Source organism: Anomaloglossus baeobatrachus, chromosome 3 (assembly GCF_048569485.1).
Source record: "Anomaloglossus baeobatrachus isolate aAnoBae1 chromosome 3, aAnoBae1.hap1, whole genome shotgun sequence".
Lineage (NCBI taxonomy): Eukaryota > Metazoa > Chordata > Amphibia > Anura > Aromobatidae > Anomaloglossus > Anomaloglossus baeobatrachus.
Window position 1 is genome coordinate 363,420,239 of NC_134355.1, and position 17,794 is coordinate 363,438,032.

Consider the following 17,794-nt stretch of genomic DNA (forward strand, 5'->3'; position numbering starts at 1 on the left):
GGTATTGGGAATAATCTAAATTAAAATAGGAAATATGTTATTTTGTTATGACTAGAGTTGATCGAACCCGCCAAAATCCGGGACCGGCGGATCACTACCGGATTGAAAAAAAAAAAGTCTGGATCCGCTACGGATTTCGGTGCCCATATAAGTTTATGGGGACCAGAATCCGGAGATTAAAAACATCTGTGGAGGATATAGGGGGGTAGGAGTGTGCGTGGTGTACTCACCAGAGGCTGTGTCATAGCAGCAAACTCCTTCCGGGTCACGCTTTTCCCTTCCGGAGGCGACAATTCAATATTCATTGTTTTTCCCACCCACCAACGCGTTTAATTGGTTGCAGTTAGATGCGCCCCCACCCTGAGTGTCAGCTGACTGCAACCAAACACAGGCGGCAGGATGGCCGGTGGGCGGCGAAAACAGTGCAAGTGTCTGCGGGTCAGTATCGTGAACGTGCATGTGTTTCAGAAACACATGCACGTTCCTGTCAGAAGTGTGCGCGGCTGTGCCGGTGATGCGGCTTTTTTATTATTATTGAAATAAATAATTTAAAAAAAAATGACCTGCAGCCAGCCCTAATTTTGATACCCAGCCAAGATAAAGTTGGCTGGGGGCTGGTATTCTCAGCCCGCAGCTGCCCGGTATTGCCGCATCTATTAGATGTGACAATCCCATTGCTTTACTGGCTCTTCCCGTTGGCCTGGAGTGCTACCAATCGGAGTAATAAAAGGTTAATAGCCGCGCACAGCTGCTGCTAAACCCTAGATTAGTGATAGCACAGGCGTCTGAGATACCTGCATCACACTAACCTGTAAATGAAAGTAAATAAACTGACACAGAGAAAAATGCTTTATTTGGAATAAAGTACAAAATGCACCCTCCTTCACCTCTTTATTAACCCCCAACACTATGTATGTCCGGCGTAATCTATACGATGTCCCACACCGCTTCAGCGTCCATAGAGCACGACCTCTGGCTGTGCAGACAATGACAGCCGCGTTGACTGCACAGCAGGCAGATACTGTCACAGGCTGGGGGCGCGTCTGCCTGCAACCAATCACAGACAAGAGGACGGCCGTTGGGTGGGGAAAACACGGAAAGCTGTGTGTATACGATGCACAGTACAGGAAGCGAATGCGCATCCCGGAAGCAGTGTGCCGCCATGACACCGAGTCTCGGTAACTATGAAAGGCTGTTTTATTTCTGTTTTTCAATTATTTTCCCCAGTGCCAGATCTGGATGGTGCACCCGAAATCCCAGATCCGGGTCTGGCACCCGAAAATCTTTGAAACCGCGCGGATCTGTACTTTTACAGTTTGGATCTGCTCAGCCCTAGTTATTACCATAAAGGACAGCTAAAAATATTGTAAATTTAAAAAAATTGCAATTACTCATCCAATGAGCATAAAAAAGGTATAACTGTATCCATCTGTGCTTTTTATAGCCAGACTGTCATAAGGAATCTATGTTTGCTCTCAGTGGTAGATCACACACTCATCCTGCTCCGAGAATGCTTCCGATGTAAATTACATATAACATGGTGATAGCAGATAATTAGACACAACCATAGAACATAGAAACAATAAAATATTTAGCTTTGTGCTCACAATTTGCCTTCTGCTCCACGTTTACTGGAGTAGCTATGGCAAGCATACACAGATCCTAAAGGTGACTTTTCACGTCAGATAACATTATTAATCTGCTCTCTCTGAGAGATGGCTTTTGGTCACAGAGCTGGGGCATGTTTGCAGTGCTGTGAGCAGTTACCGTAGACACCTGTATCACTGAAACCCGGAGACCATGAACCTTTCTAATGCTATTAACCTGCAGATTAACCCTATATTTGCAGGTTAATAGCGTTATCCGACCTATCAGGTTATCTTAATGTCTAGAACGAAAACATGATGTAGGGCAGGATCCCCAATTCCTGATTGAGGAGCTATTTCTGCAGATTTGAAAAAAAAAAAAAAAAAGTACAGTGTGTGTATGTATATGTATATATATATATATATATATATGTATGTATGTATATATATATGTATGTATGTATATATATGTGTATGTATGTATATATATATATCCATGCTTTTCACTTGAAGTTTTGCCAATCAATACAGACTAGGTCCTGTTTACGCACTTATTTTTTCTACTTATTAAAATACAGTGAGAAATACTATCTTTTTCATTGAAAGACAGTTAAGAAACCTTCATAGGTAGAGTCATACAGCCTGTGCCATTCCTATAAACTTGCATTGATCAAAAAACTAAATTAAGTGCATGTCCTTTTTCAAAAATGTTATCTGTAGATATTAAAGTAACATCTAACCACAGAATTTTTACAAACTTAAGAAACAACAGAAAAAACCCAAACAGAAAATAAGGCACTAAAATGCAGTCTCGAACTAATAATCAAACAGGACACCCCCCACCCCCCTCCCCCGTGCATCTTATACATATTAGATGAGGGTCAGCCAAACACACCAATTTTTATTTTTGTATATCTTTTGATTTCAGGGGAAATAAGCTACTGCTGGTATTGTCTGGCAGCTACTTTATCTTTTCTTCGTTAAACCGTATGAACTCTCAGCCAAGCCGAAGGTCAGACCTACACCTGCTTACTATGTAGCAAGCCATCAGAGCATACACAAGCTTTAGAGAGTTATCTCCAGAAATGAAGGTTATAACTTAATGATCACTGGTCTGACTGTTGGGAATGACAGAAATAGCCAAGCGGTGTTTTTTGGCTTTCTTCGGCAGTTCCATAGACATCGAGCACCTATATTCAATGCAAGACAAAGATTTGCAAGATAGATTCAAGACTGAGCCCAATTCTTGGGGCTCCAGTATCCCCTGTCTCAAAATCATCTAACATAGTTATCAGTTATACAATATGAAAAAAGACATAGGTCCATCAAGTTCAACCTTTCTTAACCAATTATACAAGTTTGGATTTGGACCATGGGATGGAAACGTAGCGTTTTTAAAGTACACAAAGGTAGGAAGAAATATGGTTTCATTAAAGATTTAACCCCTTAAAGGGAATCTGTCATCAGGTTTTTGCCACCTAATCTGAGAGCAGCATAACGTATGGGCAGAGATCCTGATTCCAGTGATGTCACTTATTGGGCTGGTTAGTTTAGTTTTGATAAAATCACTGTTTAATGAGCAGTAGATTATCATTAGAGGACTACTTGGCGTGCTGCCAGGTAGTCCAGCATATTCATGAGCTCTGTATAACTGCTAGATCTGCAGCAGAGAAAACATTTGTTTTATCAAAATGACAGCAAACAGCTCAGTAAGTCACACATTGCTGGAATCAGGATCTCTTCCCCTACATTATGCTGCTCTCAGAAAGGGTAGCAAAAATTTGATGACAGATTCACTTTAAGGGGTTAAATGTTTAATGAAACCATATTTCTTCCTACCTTAGTGTCCTTTAAGAATGCTATAATGTTTCCATGACGTGGTCCAAATCCAAAACGTGACCGGTCACCATCATTGTCTGCATTATTTGCAAGTTCCATTGTAGGGTCATTGAAGACACATTTTAGGTGAGGTCCTGTAATCTTAAAGTGAAGAATTACTGCAGCACACTGTTCCAACTATTGTTCTATTTCCTCACTATGAAGAATGCTCTGTATATGTGCATTCTTTTTCAGTGTCGCCTACTGTGGAGTGCTATGCAGAGAATGTATTCTAACAATTTCAGCTCAGAAATTCATGGAAAGGATGTCGAGCAACAAACATGTTTATCAAGTGTTGAAGGACACCGCTTGTGCATAGGTTCTTGTAAACTATGTTTCATTCCAAAGTACAAAAATATAAATTTATTGTGAGTGACATTTTTCTGAGTGGGTGTTTTAAGTGGAAATTTGCAGAGTTGAAATAATGATTTAAATGTTCTTACGGCAAACTCTGCGTTTAAGGAAATTGGCTCTGCTACAGTACATCTGCGCTTTGCTGGAAACTCCCCTGTAGTATGAGATTTATGGTATTTAGTATTTGTATTCATTGTATACAATTCCCACGGGATTTTACCCCGGTCATGATGTCTTGTAGAGATCCTAGAAGAAGTCTCTTCTTTCTCAATGGAAGTAACAGTCTACATGGCAGAACTTTAGAGAAACTGAACACACAGCCTAATTAATTAGTATTTTAGCGGATCCATTGTGTTCCTAATTGACTTCACCACGTGATAAGCAAATGAAGCCTGTAAAGGGAAGGTGTCGCGGTTTTTTATTTTTGTATTAAAAATAGTGATTATGAAATAAATTATTTTTAATACAAAATTAAAATCACCGCTTATTTAGTTTTTATTTAATTCTAATTTTACTGAAGGCACTGGGGGCTGCCATGCTGGATTTGCTGTGTGTATAACGACAGTAACTAACTCCTTTATGGCAGCCTCTGTGCATAGAGAACAGTGGTCGGGATCCGACCCCATGCAGTAACGTTACAGTGGGCGTCTGCTGTGACCTAGACGCACCCTCTGGGCTGTACAGATCACAGCAGAGGAAGGAGATCAGCGCCATCATTGTGGAGCTCACAGCTATGCTGTTTGCTCCACTTTACCCCTGTCAACCGCCAGGATGTATGAACACGGGCCACCTACCGTACTCTCCCCCTGCCGTTACCATCTCCAATGACACCCCCTCCCTCCGCTCTACCCAACCTCGCTACTGCTGCCATCACCAACGCCTCCCCTTCCCCCACCATTACCGTCTCCAATGACACTCCCTCCGCTCTACCCAGCCCCCCTCTAGTCGCTGCGCCGCCGCCGCTGCTGTGTGTGTGTTTGTGTGCCTCTGCATGTGACTACCTCCGCTGCTACCGTCTGCAAAAAACACCCCCCGTTCACCCCTCCCTTTCCTCCTGCCACCTGTCGGCCTGTGCGTGAACCGGTGATACTGTATGCAGGGCTGTGTATCTAATCCTATCCTGTGTGATACTGTCTGCACAGCTGTGTATCTAATCCTATCCTGGGTGATACTGTCTGCTGAGAGCCGTGTATCTAATCCTATCCTGTTTGATACTGTCTGCTGAGCCGTGTATCTAATCCTATCCTCTGTGATACTGTCTGCAGGGCTGTGTATCTAATCTTATCCTGTGTGATACTGTCTGCTGAGCAGTGTATCTAATCCCATCCTGTGTGATACTGTCTGCTGAGCAGTCTATCTAATCCTATCCTGTGTGATACTGTCTGCTGAGCCGTGTATGTAATCCTATCCTGGGTGATACTGTCTGCTGAGAGCCGTGTATCTAATCCTATCCTGTTTGATACTGTCTGCTGAGCCGTGTATCTAATCCTATCCTCTGTGATACTGTCTGCAGGGCTGTGTATCTAATCTTATCCTGTGTGATACTGTCTGCTGAGCAGTGTATCTAATCCCATCCTGTGTGATACTGTCTGCTGAGCAGTCTATCTAATCCTATCCTGTGTGATACTGTCTGCTGAGCCGTGTATGTAATCCTATCCTGAGTGATACTGTCTGCATAACTGTGTATGTAATCCCATCCTGTGTGATACTGTCTGCTGAGCTGTATTATCTAATCCTATCCTGTGTGATACTGTCTGCACAGCTGTGTATCTAATCCTATCCTGTGATACTGTCTGTTGAGCTGTGTATCTAATCCTGTGACACTGTCTGCTGAGCTGTGTATCTAATCCTGTCACACTGTCTGCTGAGCTGTGTATCTAATCCTGTGACACTGCTGAGCTGTGTATCTAATCCTATGCTGTGATACTTTCTGCTGAGCTGTGTATCTAATCCTATCCTGTGTGATACTGTCTGCACAGCTGTGTATCTAATCCTATCCTGTGATACTGTCTGCTGAGCTGGGTATCTAATCCTGGCCTGTGTGATACACTCTGCTGAGCTGTGTATCTAATCCTGTCCTGTGTGATACTCTCTGCTGAGCTGTGTATCTAATCCTATCCTGTGTGATACTGTCTGCTGAGCCGTATATCTAATCCTGTCCTGTGTGATACTGTTTGCTGATCTGTGTATCTAATCCTATCCTGTGTGATACTGTCTGCTGAGCTGTGTATCTAATCCTGTGCTGTGTGATACTCCAGCTGTCCTTGGTGACACTTTAGACATTTGTGGTCACCAACAAAATAGCTCTGCACTGTGTCCCTACATTTCATCTTCCCTTATCCTTTGTAAACACCCAGATTGGGAAGGGGAGGTAACATCACACACAGGAGAGCAGAGTCTGCCCACTTTACTGCAGCTGTAATCCAGGCTATTTCTACAGTGGGATTTCTGTAGGATTTCAGCAGCTGCTCCCCCTATTGTTTAACAGTGGTAAATATCAAACTTTTTAACTTTTTTTTTTTATATTTTGCTAAATTAAAAACAAATAATAATATTTAAACAAAACATTAACACATTATTACTTTACATTTTTTCAGTTATTGAATTTTTTTTTTTTGCGACCCCCTTCCCTTTAATAATTTAACTGTTCTTACGGCAAACTCTGCGTTTAAGGAAATTGGCTCTGCTACAGTACATCTGTGCTTTGCTGGAAACTCCCCTGTAGTATGAGACTTTATAGTATGTAGTATTTTTATTCAATATATACAATTCCCATGGGATTTTACCCCGGTCATGACGTCTTGTAGAGATCCTAGAAGAAGTCTAATCTTTCTCAATGGAAGTAACAGTCTACATGGCAGAACTTTAGAGAAACTGAACACACAGCCTAATTAATCAGTATTTTAGCGGATCCATTGTGTTCCTAATTGGCTTGACCACGTGATAAGCAAATGAAGCCTGTAAGGCCCGATAAGCTTAATTGTTCATTACTGGGTTTCATATGCAAAGATGGAAATATTAACAATACAATGACAAAGAATATTAAATCCATTACATTTTGTATTACTTTTTTTTTTTTTTTTTTTTTACAAAGTAGTGTGTGGCCGGCTAATGCAGTTTTCTAATTTAAAACCCTCCTTGCCAGCTGGAGTTATCCAACGTGGTCTTTTTGTATTAATCTTTTATGACTTTCACAATAAGCTAAGTACACGTACCATTTTGCCTACAGATTCAGCGTGTATGCTCAGACTTTTTCTGAACATCTATGGCTAGATGTCCCATAGACTTTCCTGAACCTAGTCCGAGTTTTCAAGAAGTGTCTTTTTCATAAATGTTTGCCCATTTTCTTGGCAAATGCTTAACTGTAGCTATAAGTTTAGTCGATTACATATGGTCAATACAACTATTCAGGTTTATGGGAGGCTATCACAGATGTAGTCAATGATACAACTATAAAGAGCATTGTACTGTCAGCGATATTTTCAGGAGGCCATGTTAAAGGGGATCTGTTAGCAGGTTTTTCCTATTTAAGCTGAAGCCACCATGCTGTAAGGGTTAAAATAGGAAATTCAGGCATGCCTGTGTTGTCACAGTCCAATCTGTTGTTTATTTGCTATGTTTAAGAAGCAGGACCTTTATCATTGCTTGTACTACAAAGTCACGCACACAGCAGTCTGACTCTCCCCCCTCCTCTGACTCCTCACTGTCAATTTACAATCTCTATAGAGAACCTAGTGTGGGCAGGGACAGCTCCCTGGCCTCAGCTACATGACTAAAGCTAACAATTCTGATTGTGTCAAAATGGCTGCAGCCAGTAATCTAAGTGATACGTTGTTGGATTCAGGGTCTCTTTGCCTATATCATGTTGCTCTCAGATGAGACTGCATAAACCTGCTGACAAATTCCCTTTAACAGATCCCATTCAAAGTAATGCCTTATCTTTGATGTGTGCAGAGCCTTATGCGGGTGTCACACGATATGATCTATCGTGTAATCGCACGAGCGATCGTACCCGCCCCCGCCGTTTGTGCGTCACGGGCAATCAGGTAACAAAGTCGTTAAACCGTCGTACTTTCCTGCTGAGCGACGTCGCTGTGGGCGGCGAACATCCACTTCCTGAGGGGGTGGGACGTTTGGCATCACAGCGACGTCACACAGCGGCCGGCCAATAGAGGCGGAGGGGCGGAGATGAGCAGGATGTAAACATGCCGCCCACCTCCTTCCTTTCGCATAGCCGGTGGGAGCCGCGGCACGCAGGTAAGCTGTGTTCATCGTTCCCGGGGTGTCACATGGAGCGATGTGTGCTGCCCCGGGTACGATGAACAATCGGCTCAAAGAAAAATAAACGATTTTTTAAAAATGCGCGATTTGTCAACGATACACGATTTGCGAACATTCTGCGTCGCTCGTAGGTATCACACGGGACGACGTCGTAAAAGATGCCGGATGTGCGTCACGAAAACCGTGACCCCGACGACATATCGCACGATAGATCGTCTCGTGTGACGCCCGCATAACTCTGACAACATTACTTACACCATTCAATGTCTGATGTTTATTGAATTCTTTACGTTTAGAAATTGTAGTATAAATGTTCCCAATAATAATAATGTTGACGGTGTTGTAGGAACGATTATGTAAATGCACTCTGACTTCTCCTGGCCGACAAATACTCTAGAACGTGTAACTGTCCGAACAATGTAGTTTTTCCTCTTGGGCATGTATGGTGTAACATGCATGTGTTTAAAACCTATGATCAGCTAATTTGTAACAGGAAGATTCATATGGTCCACTGCATAGGCTGATTCTAGCTTTTTCTGCAGAAAATGTGCTCTTCCAGTTTGCTAATGACTGCACGATGTTGTAATATATATAGATGGCTAATAATACAGATTAATTGCTATGGTCAAGTGCAACAACTGCATAATCTTCTTTCTATTTTTAGACAATAATACAGAAGCAGAATTATGCCTTTATCCTGTTTAGCAAACCATAGGTTGTTGTGAACCAGTTAAGTGTAAACAGAATATGTAAAATATAATCTGTGGCCTTTCTCCAAATCCTAAATTATGTCCATTTAAAATAATGCCCATCAAGCGTGCAGCCATAAAGCTTTTCAGTGCTGAGCTTTTACATGCCCTGTTTCTTGCCCGCGCACCTTCAGTTCTGTCTTATTTTCCCCTTGATAACAGAGCAGATGAAACTGTGATGGTGAATTTCCATTTCTGAGTACATTCTTTCTCATCATTTCTCAATAGGTGACAAGAGACCTAAAACAATATGACAATAAAATCATAGAGTGCAAGTTTGAGAACAATTGCTGGGTCTTCATGCGGCAAAGAGTTGATAAAAGCTTTCCAAACGCCTATGAGACAGCTTTGGGTGAGTACAAATTGTGACTAAGGAATAATAATACATGTACCCTAAAAGGCCCATCATTAGTCTTAACACTTTACCAGTTTCCATTTATTTTCTACGCTTCTATGGACATCTGGTGATCATAGTTTTGTTTATTTTGATTTACTTATAATTCTAATTTAGAAAAGGCACTTTTTTTGTAGCAACCAATCAAATTTTATTTCAAATTAGAAAAACGTCGCCAAGTTTTGCTACCTAAGCTGAGAATGTCACTGAAATGTAGGGGTAGAGACCACTACACTGATTGGCACATTGTATACTGAAAGCTGTCAATCGGTGGTATGGAAAGAGTTATAGAGAGTTCATCATTCGGAGATCTGCAGCACATAAGAGTGATTTTATCAAAACTACAGCAAACAGCCCAGTAAGTGACACATCCCTATATTCGGCATCCCTGCATCCTGCTGTGCTCTGGAATAGCAAAAACCTGGGGACAGATTCTCATTATAGTTCCATTATTTTTTACAGCAAAAATATTGTTGCACTCTGCTTTTTTAACTAAATTCCCATGGTCACCATTAACACTAATTTTAACATAAAACGTATGTTATGCTTTGGCTTCTAACTGGTAATCTTTCACTTGTGAGGTGACAGTGATACCACACACTACAGAAGTTGGTTGTAGGTATTGGTGGTAGACTAATGTGAACTAATCCTTATAGATTCTCATTTTAGGTACTTGAAGAGGACCCTTCACCAGTTTATTCATGTTAAACTGGCCACATAATGGAATAATGGCTGTGGAGCTGAGTAAAACAATTTTTCTTCTCCATTGCAAAGATATTATCATCTAAAGTTTAGGCTATAATTTATTATAGTCGAACTGGGTGCTGCCATAGATTTGTCTCTGGGGGCGTGTACGTCTTCCCCTGTATGAGGTTGACCAATCATACACATGCAGCATCAGGTGAGAAAATAATACTCCCTTCTCACTGATCTTATCTCATGGCAGTCAGTGTGGAGGAAGAGGGAGAGCTCACAGTCCTGAAAGGAGATCTGGAAGTGTTAACAGTGATACATAACTCAACTCGTGTATCTCTATACAGTAGCTGCAGAGATCAGTGAGAAGATGAGAGCATGTTCTTTTTTTCCCCATGCATAATGCTACCTGCTTATGATTGGGTAGCCTCATGCAGGGGAAGAAGCACACCCCCCAGAGACAAATCTCTAGTAACACACAGATGAACTAGAAGGATAATCCTTAAAAGTTAAGTCATTATTCCATAGCATTAAAAAAGTCACAACAATAGGAACACAAGTCAACGTTTCAGCCATATCTGGAGCCTATTAATCAGGATTGATGTACAGTACAGACCAAAAGTTTGGACACACCTTCTCATCTCTAGAACAACTGTTAAGAGGAGACTTTGTGCAGCAGGCCTTCATGGTAAAATAGTTGCTAGGAAACCACTGCTAAGGACAGGCAACAAGCAGGAGTGACTTGTTTGGGTTAAAGAAAACAAGGAATGGACATTAGACCAGTGGAAATCTGTGCTTTGGTCTGATGAGTCAAAATTTGAGATCTTTGGATCCAACCACCGTGTCTTTGTAGAATAGGTGAATGGATGGACTCTGCATGGCTGGTTCCCACCGTGAAGCATGGAGAAGGAGGTGTGATGGTGTGGGGGTGCTTTGCTGGTGACACTGTCGGGGATTTATTCAAAATTGAAGGCATACAGAACCAGCATGCCTACCACAGCATCTTGCAGCGGCGTGCTATTCCTTTCGGTTTGCGTTTAGTTGGACCATCATTTATTTTTCAACAGGGCAATGACCCCAAACACACCTCCAGGCGGTGTAACGGCTATTTGACTAAGAAGGAGAGTGATGGGGTGCTACGCCAGATGACCTGGTCTCCACAGTCACTAGACCTGAACCCAATCGAGATGGTTTGGGTGAGCTGGACCGCAGAGGAGTAAAGGCAAAAGGGCCAACAAGTGCTAAGCATCTCTGGGAACTCCTTCAAGACTGTTGGGAAACCATTCCCGGTGACTACCTCTTGAAGCTCATCAAGAGAATGCCAAGAGTGTGCAAAGCAGTAATGAAAGCAAAAGGTGGCTACTTTGAAGAACCTAGAATATAAGACATATTTTCAGTTGTTTCACACTTTTTTGTTAAGTATTTCATTCCACATGTGTTAATTCATAGTCTTGATGCCTTCAATGTGAATCTACAATTTTCAGAGTCCTGAAAATAAAAAAAAACTCTTTGAATGAGAAAGTGTGTCCAAACTTTTGGTCTGTACTGTATATAAAGCATTGCCATATTACCTGTGCATCTTAGCTATATTGTGAAGCATGCAAAAAGGCCAGATATGGCTGAAACGTTGCCTTGGCTTCCTATTGTGATTTGGAAGAAAGACTTAACTTTTTCAGGATTATCCTCTGATGCCTCAGGATTCTGAGATATTCTAGAGGTTTTAGGCCTAGTGGGAGGCCCCACCGAGCAAGCAGAGAATTTATCAATGGTGCATGAGACTTGAACACTGGATTAAGTACCCCGGAAGAACTTTTTACCCAGCTCTGCAGCCAGAAGTTCATAATGTGGCCAGTTTGACTGGTGAAAGGCCATTTTTTAAAGAATTGCTTCAAAACACTTTTTATTAGCCAAACCTGTGTAATTTGGTACGTAGTGTATGTGCAGTAATATACTTACCATTTCCTGCCTTCCCCAATTTCCATCACCGCTTTGGTCCTCTCCTCAGTCACGTATTTTCAATTCTCACCTACTGATACACACTGCGATTTACAGTATGTTTATGCCGAAAATCACTTTACAATGTAAGCCTATGGAGCCTCGCCCACATTTACACAAGTTGGCCTAATAAAAAAAAAAATCAGTGTTTTTTGTATTTTGTTTTTTTTTGTTGTTTTTCTTTTTTTACAATACCACCCAATACCTGTCTAGGGCTACCATTCTATTTAAGAAAACAGTGAGTAGAATATTTGAATTGATTATCAAAAACAATGAACAGCAGGGATCCTAATCCCACTTTGTAGCAAAAGGCTGGTCCAAACTTCTGGCTTGTGAAATTCTGGAATGCAGAGCAAAATCCTACAACCTTCCGCTCCTCCTCCTCTGAAGTCTCACTGGCAAACTGTGAGACCTCAGGCTTTTCCTTTAAACAGCACTGCTGCATTCTGAATACAGAAATTACCAATTGGTAACCTCACTAAAGCTGTTGCCATTTTGTAACTGCAGTGTTGATAATGTAGTAGTGTTGTTTTTGGTAAAAGCATATAATCTCATGATAGCACTTGAGGTTTCGTGATTTACCAGTAAACATGGCCGCAGATAGGCACTGCTTTTTATGTAAAATCGGTTTGCGCTACAAGAGGTCACCTGCAATGTCATTCAGCTGAAATAGAATCTTCCTGCTAAAAGATATGGGCTGTTAAGTGTCATACTGACAAATAAGACGCCATATCTAGATGCAAGGTACTTCTAAAGTTTGTTTAACCCAAGCAACCATAGAAATCTATCATAGAAAACAAGTTACCTAGCAGGCCTGCGAGGCCCCAGATATGCGTTCTAGGGTTAATCAGTATATTGTGCATTGTAAGTGTGCATGGGAAACCCCTATAAGCTTTTTATGTCTTTGGTATACACACATTACCATACTTGCAATGCCTACTATGATACCTGCGTTGTTAAATTGCTTCTGTGTATGTGTAGTGCTTGATACATGTCGCATATCTTAATACATATTTTTCTCTACAGCTGTATGTAACAGTATTAAGTATCCAGTAACAAAAGAAATCCTATTTGAATTAATCGATCGATGCACAGGAGCAAATCAGGGGCAAAGTCAAAGAAATCCAATGGATCCTGATGCTGAGCTCATGCCTCCACCTCCTCCCAAAATTCCACGAGTTGTACAGTAAACTGAGGAATTTTCTCTGAAGCACTTCATCTCAGACATGGGAAATCCTTAAAACCCGCTCATGTTACATATTTGCAATAAGGACCTTTCCACACAAAAAGCAACTTTTTGCACATCAACATTGTAACTATCCTACAAGTACAAAGATTACTTCTTCCCAAAATGTGCATCAAAGACTAAAAGTGTCTACTTTGAATCTTACATGAAAGTGCATAAAATCCAAAGCATTGCATTATAGACTTTGAAAGACTTTATTTTTGCAAGATGCACAAGCAAGATCTGTCAGATCAAGGAATACACCTTTGGTGTTTTCTTAAAAACTTGTCCATGTATAAAAACAAAAAATAAGTTGCTTTTGTCCTTCATTTTCTTAAAGATCTTTTTTATTTAATTGATCGTTGTTTAAGGATTTAATTTAATGTATTTTTCTTAAGATCTCCACAGTTAGAACAAAATGATGCTTTAAATATTATTTTGTTTGTATCTGACACAACATCAATGTCTGGTTTTGCCTGTTTTAAACCTTGCTTCAAATTTTGAAATAAAAAGTGAAACTATATTTTTGTGTATGTTGTTATTTACAAAGGTGATAGATAATTTAATGTGTTTTTATTAAGTAAGAAGAACACTATTTATCGTTGCCATTATACATTTTCACATTGATCATTTTCCCATACGTATCTACAAATTAATATACAGGGAAACCTTTTTAAGAAAATAACTATTCCTTTAAGATGGGCGGGTGTTCCTTTCAAGGAACAACGTTTATAGAATGCTGGGTAAATTAGAGTTTTCCAATATATCTTTGTTTAATCAACTTTTATCTGTTAATTTCTCAAGCAATTCTTCCATTTTTTTTTGCCAGTATGGAAGTGATATTTTGACCACATACAGTTGACCGCTGCAGCCGATCTGTGGCCTTGGCTATGATGGCAGCATGGCCTGCATGTGATCAATAAGGCTAGTGATTGTTGGGTGCAATTGGTAAACTCGCATCACTTCTGGAGAGTTCACAAAGATAAGCGGGGAAAATATGCAAGTGTTTTTACATTATAGTAACACATTCCTTCCCATGGAGAGCCCCTACACATGAGATAAGCAATGTGTTTGTTACATGATTAAATGCATACAGTGATCAACTTTACAATTTATGTTGCATATAATTTTATATTTAGTTTTGTTTAGTTTAAATACTGTATGTTGTATTGTATTATGATGTTGTCTACAGTTACCAACATCTTAGAAAAACTGTACAGTTTGCACCCAGTCCTGTAAGGCCCCATGGGCACACTGCAGTTTTTGATGCGTTTATGGTGCAGTTTGTGGTGACCTTTTAGTCACCACAAACTGCATGCTTTTCCTTTCACAGCAAAGTCTGAGATTTCAGATTTTCTGTGCGTTTTTTTTGGGCTGCACTTTTGTGGTGCTCTATCACTACAAGTTCTATCATGCATTGCAGTGGCCTGTAAGCCAGCACTTAGCACACCCCCTCCAATTCTCCACCCTGCGATGCTGAAGATATCGTGAAATACCAAGTGTCAGAGCAGCCTAGGATAGGTAGCAGCCCATCTGGCAATTGCCAAATGGACAGTACAGCTCTGCCACTGTGCTTGCTATGCAAACATCTGTGTTTTTCAGCTGTCCATTTCAGTGATTGGATTATTTAAACCCTTTGCTTCTGAAATGCAGATTGCTGCACTTCACTAGCAAAGGTGTTGGCCCCTACTGTTACTGTTGACTGAAATTGTCAGTTCAGCTTGTGTGAGGCAGACTAATTGTGTCTTCAGTAGGCATGCTGAGGAAGCTGTCATTCACTCCTTATTGTCCATACCCACCATCAGGAGCCCAATGGCAACTTCCCTTCGTTTGATCTGATTTCTGTGGTGGAAAAGAAGTGTCCGAAGAGGAGGAAGAATCTACATAACAATTCGGTACTATGTGATCACTGCTGAGATCCGCTCATAGAAGCTATACATCTAATATACAAGCATGTTACAAAACATATTGTTTTAAAAGGATTTGATATATAAAAAGGGGTAAAACCCCTTTAATCATTGTAACATATGGCAGGGCAGGAATAGTATTGACTAACTGCAGCCCTTTACTTCCTCCTTGCTGTTCATAGTAATTTAATTAAAATAACTTGAGAAGACTCATGAATATCTTCTTCCCTTCCAGGAAACTACAAGATGTAGTTGTTATGTTTGTTTTTGGAGAGAACTTGATAATCAGTACATTTTTGTGATTGCAGCTGTATTCACACACTCTCAAGCCATCAGTGTCTTCAGCGTTAGAGGTAAGGAGTTCTAAGTATAATATGAGCTAGCAGGCTTTGAAAGAGAGTAACCAGTGTACCATTATTGAAACTTGACAGACATTGATCAAATTCCTAGGAGAATAAAAAATTACCAGCAAAAATATCATCACATTGAAGGGAAGGTTTCACAGAGGGAACTAGCTCCCAAGAATGTGGTAAAATGCAATACTGTACATGACGTTCTAAGAGCAATATTGTACACTAGAGGTACACTTTACATTTACCTGCTTTTTAATAACTGATTTACTGTTTTCAATTGTCTGTTACAGTTAGGGTTTTATTTGATATTTTACCAATATCCACTTTACTCTTCCAATTCACAGCAAAATCTATAGAAAAAGATGAAAAGTAGCGCTGCTTGCTGTAGAGGTTTTGGATAAATAAACACTGAACAAAAGCAGAACTGCTCACCTTCTGGAGATGATTGTAACAAGCACAACTCTGTCCAAAAACTTGGAACAAGTGGACCAGCTGCTGTTCTTCTTTGTACTGGATATGCATGATAACGGCAATAAGTGCAGTAGGGCGTAAAGAAAAATAAAGAGCCACTCGGTGCTGCTAGAAAAAACGTCAGCTCGTTGTTCACCTTTCTGTTATTGCAAGGTGAATCTACAGCTACTTCATTGTTCACTTACATTCACTCACTACTTGTATTCCTATCTTGTTTCACTTATAGACTAATCAGAGCAGGAGCAGAGCTTGTTCTCCTGAATGCTGCTATTATTTCCCTTTGTTATTTTTCCATCTTTCTATCACCTTTTATCTCCCTCCTCAGATATATTTTGCAATTCCTACTTATATTTTTTCAGTCTCTGCTCTCTATCTTCTCTTCCTGCCTTTTCTCTATATTCCCTCTAGTTCTGGCTTTCATAGCTTTGCACCTCCACCTTCTCTGCTCTCCCATTTTACTGATACATGCATGTGCCACTCACTTCTCACTCCTTCTGTCTGTGCGCTGAGCTTCCCCATCACCATAGTCGCCTCTTCCAACATACAATCTATCTGCTCCATTTTCTGTACTCCCCGATTAGCCAACTAATATAGCAGTCCGCTTCCTCACTACAGTCCTACACTTACTATAACATCATCATACCTACACTTGCCAGAATTTTTCCCAGATGTTTTCTTATTTTATGCATCATTATTTACCTATACCATTTATGTCAATCATTTGTCTCCTCTCCATCCCCTTTGATCCTTATTTTAATATTGGGGGTTGTTTGAAATAGGAGGACAAAACACTTTTTACACTTCCATTGTGCCATCAGGTATATGATTATGGATATTTTGTTAGTATATTTAAATTTAGACCTTTTGATTTGTTTTAACTTATTATACCTTTTACTTATGATATTATATCCCTGCCATGTTTTATCTGTGTATATATACATGTCTTTATCTTATTATTCATATGGCCTGACGAACGTACCTATTCAGTGCTGAAACGTGTAGCCTAAAGGAAGTTACCATACTTATACCTATGAACCATCATTTTTTTCAGCATCGTCTAATGGTTTCTTGTATTTCTTCTATGCCCTACAATACCCTACAATACACATGTTTACTCAAAGGGAACAAGGGATTTTACTATTATTATACAAAGTCACTGGATTATGTTGTATACAATTCCACATATATTCTAAACAACTGAATAACCCATCACCGAAGGATCTAGGCCATTGTCATATTTTATATACCATGCCTCTGGTTATTACAGCAATTATGAAATGTCTTCCTTTTTTTTTCCTATTACATTAAAGTTGTATGTTGGAAACAAATGCCAAATAATCATAGAATTGCCAGTGGGAAAGAAGGGGGCAGGGGAAAATGGGATCCAGCACCAGAAAAAAATAAGGTTGTTTGTATAAAACTCAAAAATTTATTAGAACATTAAAAATCAAAGCGGAAAACCACAAATGGACAAAGGGAAAAACGTCAGTTACGTCCTTACACGTTTCTGACAGGGAAATAAAAACGTGCTTAATCATAGGTCATCCTGGTAAGCTGAAAAAACTTTTTCGTTGCCAAATAATCATACTTTCTGATTACTACAAGCTGGAATGACACAATATACACAGTAGAGTTGTGCAAAAAATTATACATGACCATTGGCTCTCAGCCATAACGGAAGGCACACTAGGAGAACTACAACCTTAATTAGGATATCTTGATCAACGTATGTTATGGTATAAAAGCTATAAGGGTAAGGAATACATACCCTGACATCTTTTATACCTACATTAGTCAATATAGATACAGCAAAAAAAACGATAAATTGCCCGTGCAAAAGGATGTTTATATTTTAAATTCAAAATCTATATAAAGAAAGTGCTGAATAGTAAGTATAGATATCTAATA

At 40.1% G+C, this 17,794-nt stretch overlaps 1 protein-coding gene across 2 annotated transcripts in view; it reads left to right on the plus strand.

Annotated features, from left to right (window-relative positions):
* RNGTT (RNA guanylyltransferase and 5'-phosphatase) overlaps positions 1 to 13,678 on the plus strand; it is a 668,054-nt gene extending 654,376 nt beyond the window's left edge. For both annotated transcript variants that reach the window (XM_075338411.1, XM_075338412.1), the window contains exons 15-16: positions 9,077 to 9,200; positions 12,957 to 13,678. In XM_075338411.1, the coding sequence (XP_075194526.1) occupies positions 9,077 to 9,200; positions 12,957 to 13,120 (288 nt within the window). In that variant the 3' untranslated portion in view covers positions 13,121 to 13,678. The remainder of the gene's footprint in view (positions 1 to 9,076; positions 9,201 to 12,956) is intronic.
* Positions 13,679 to 17,794: the final 4,116 nt, after the last annotated feature.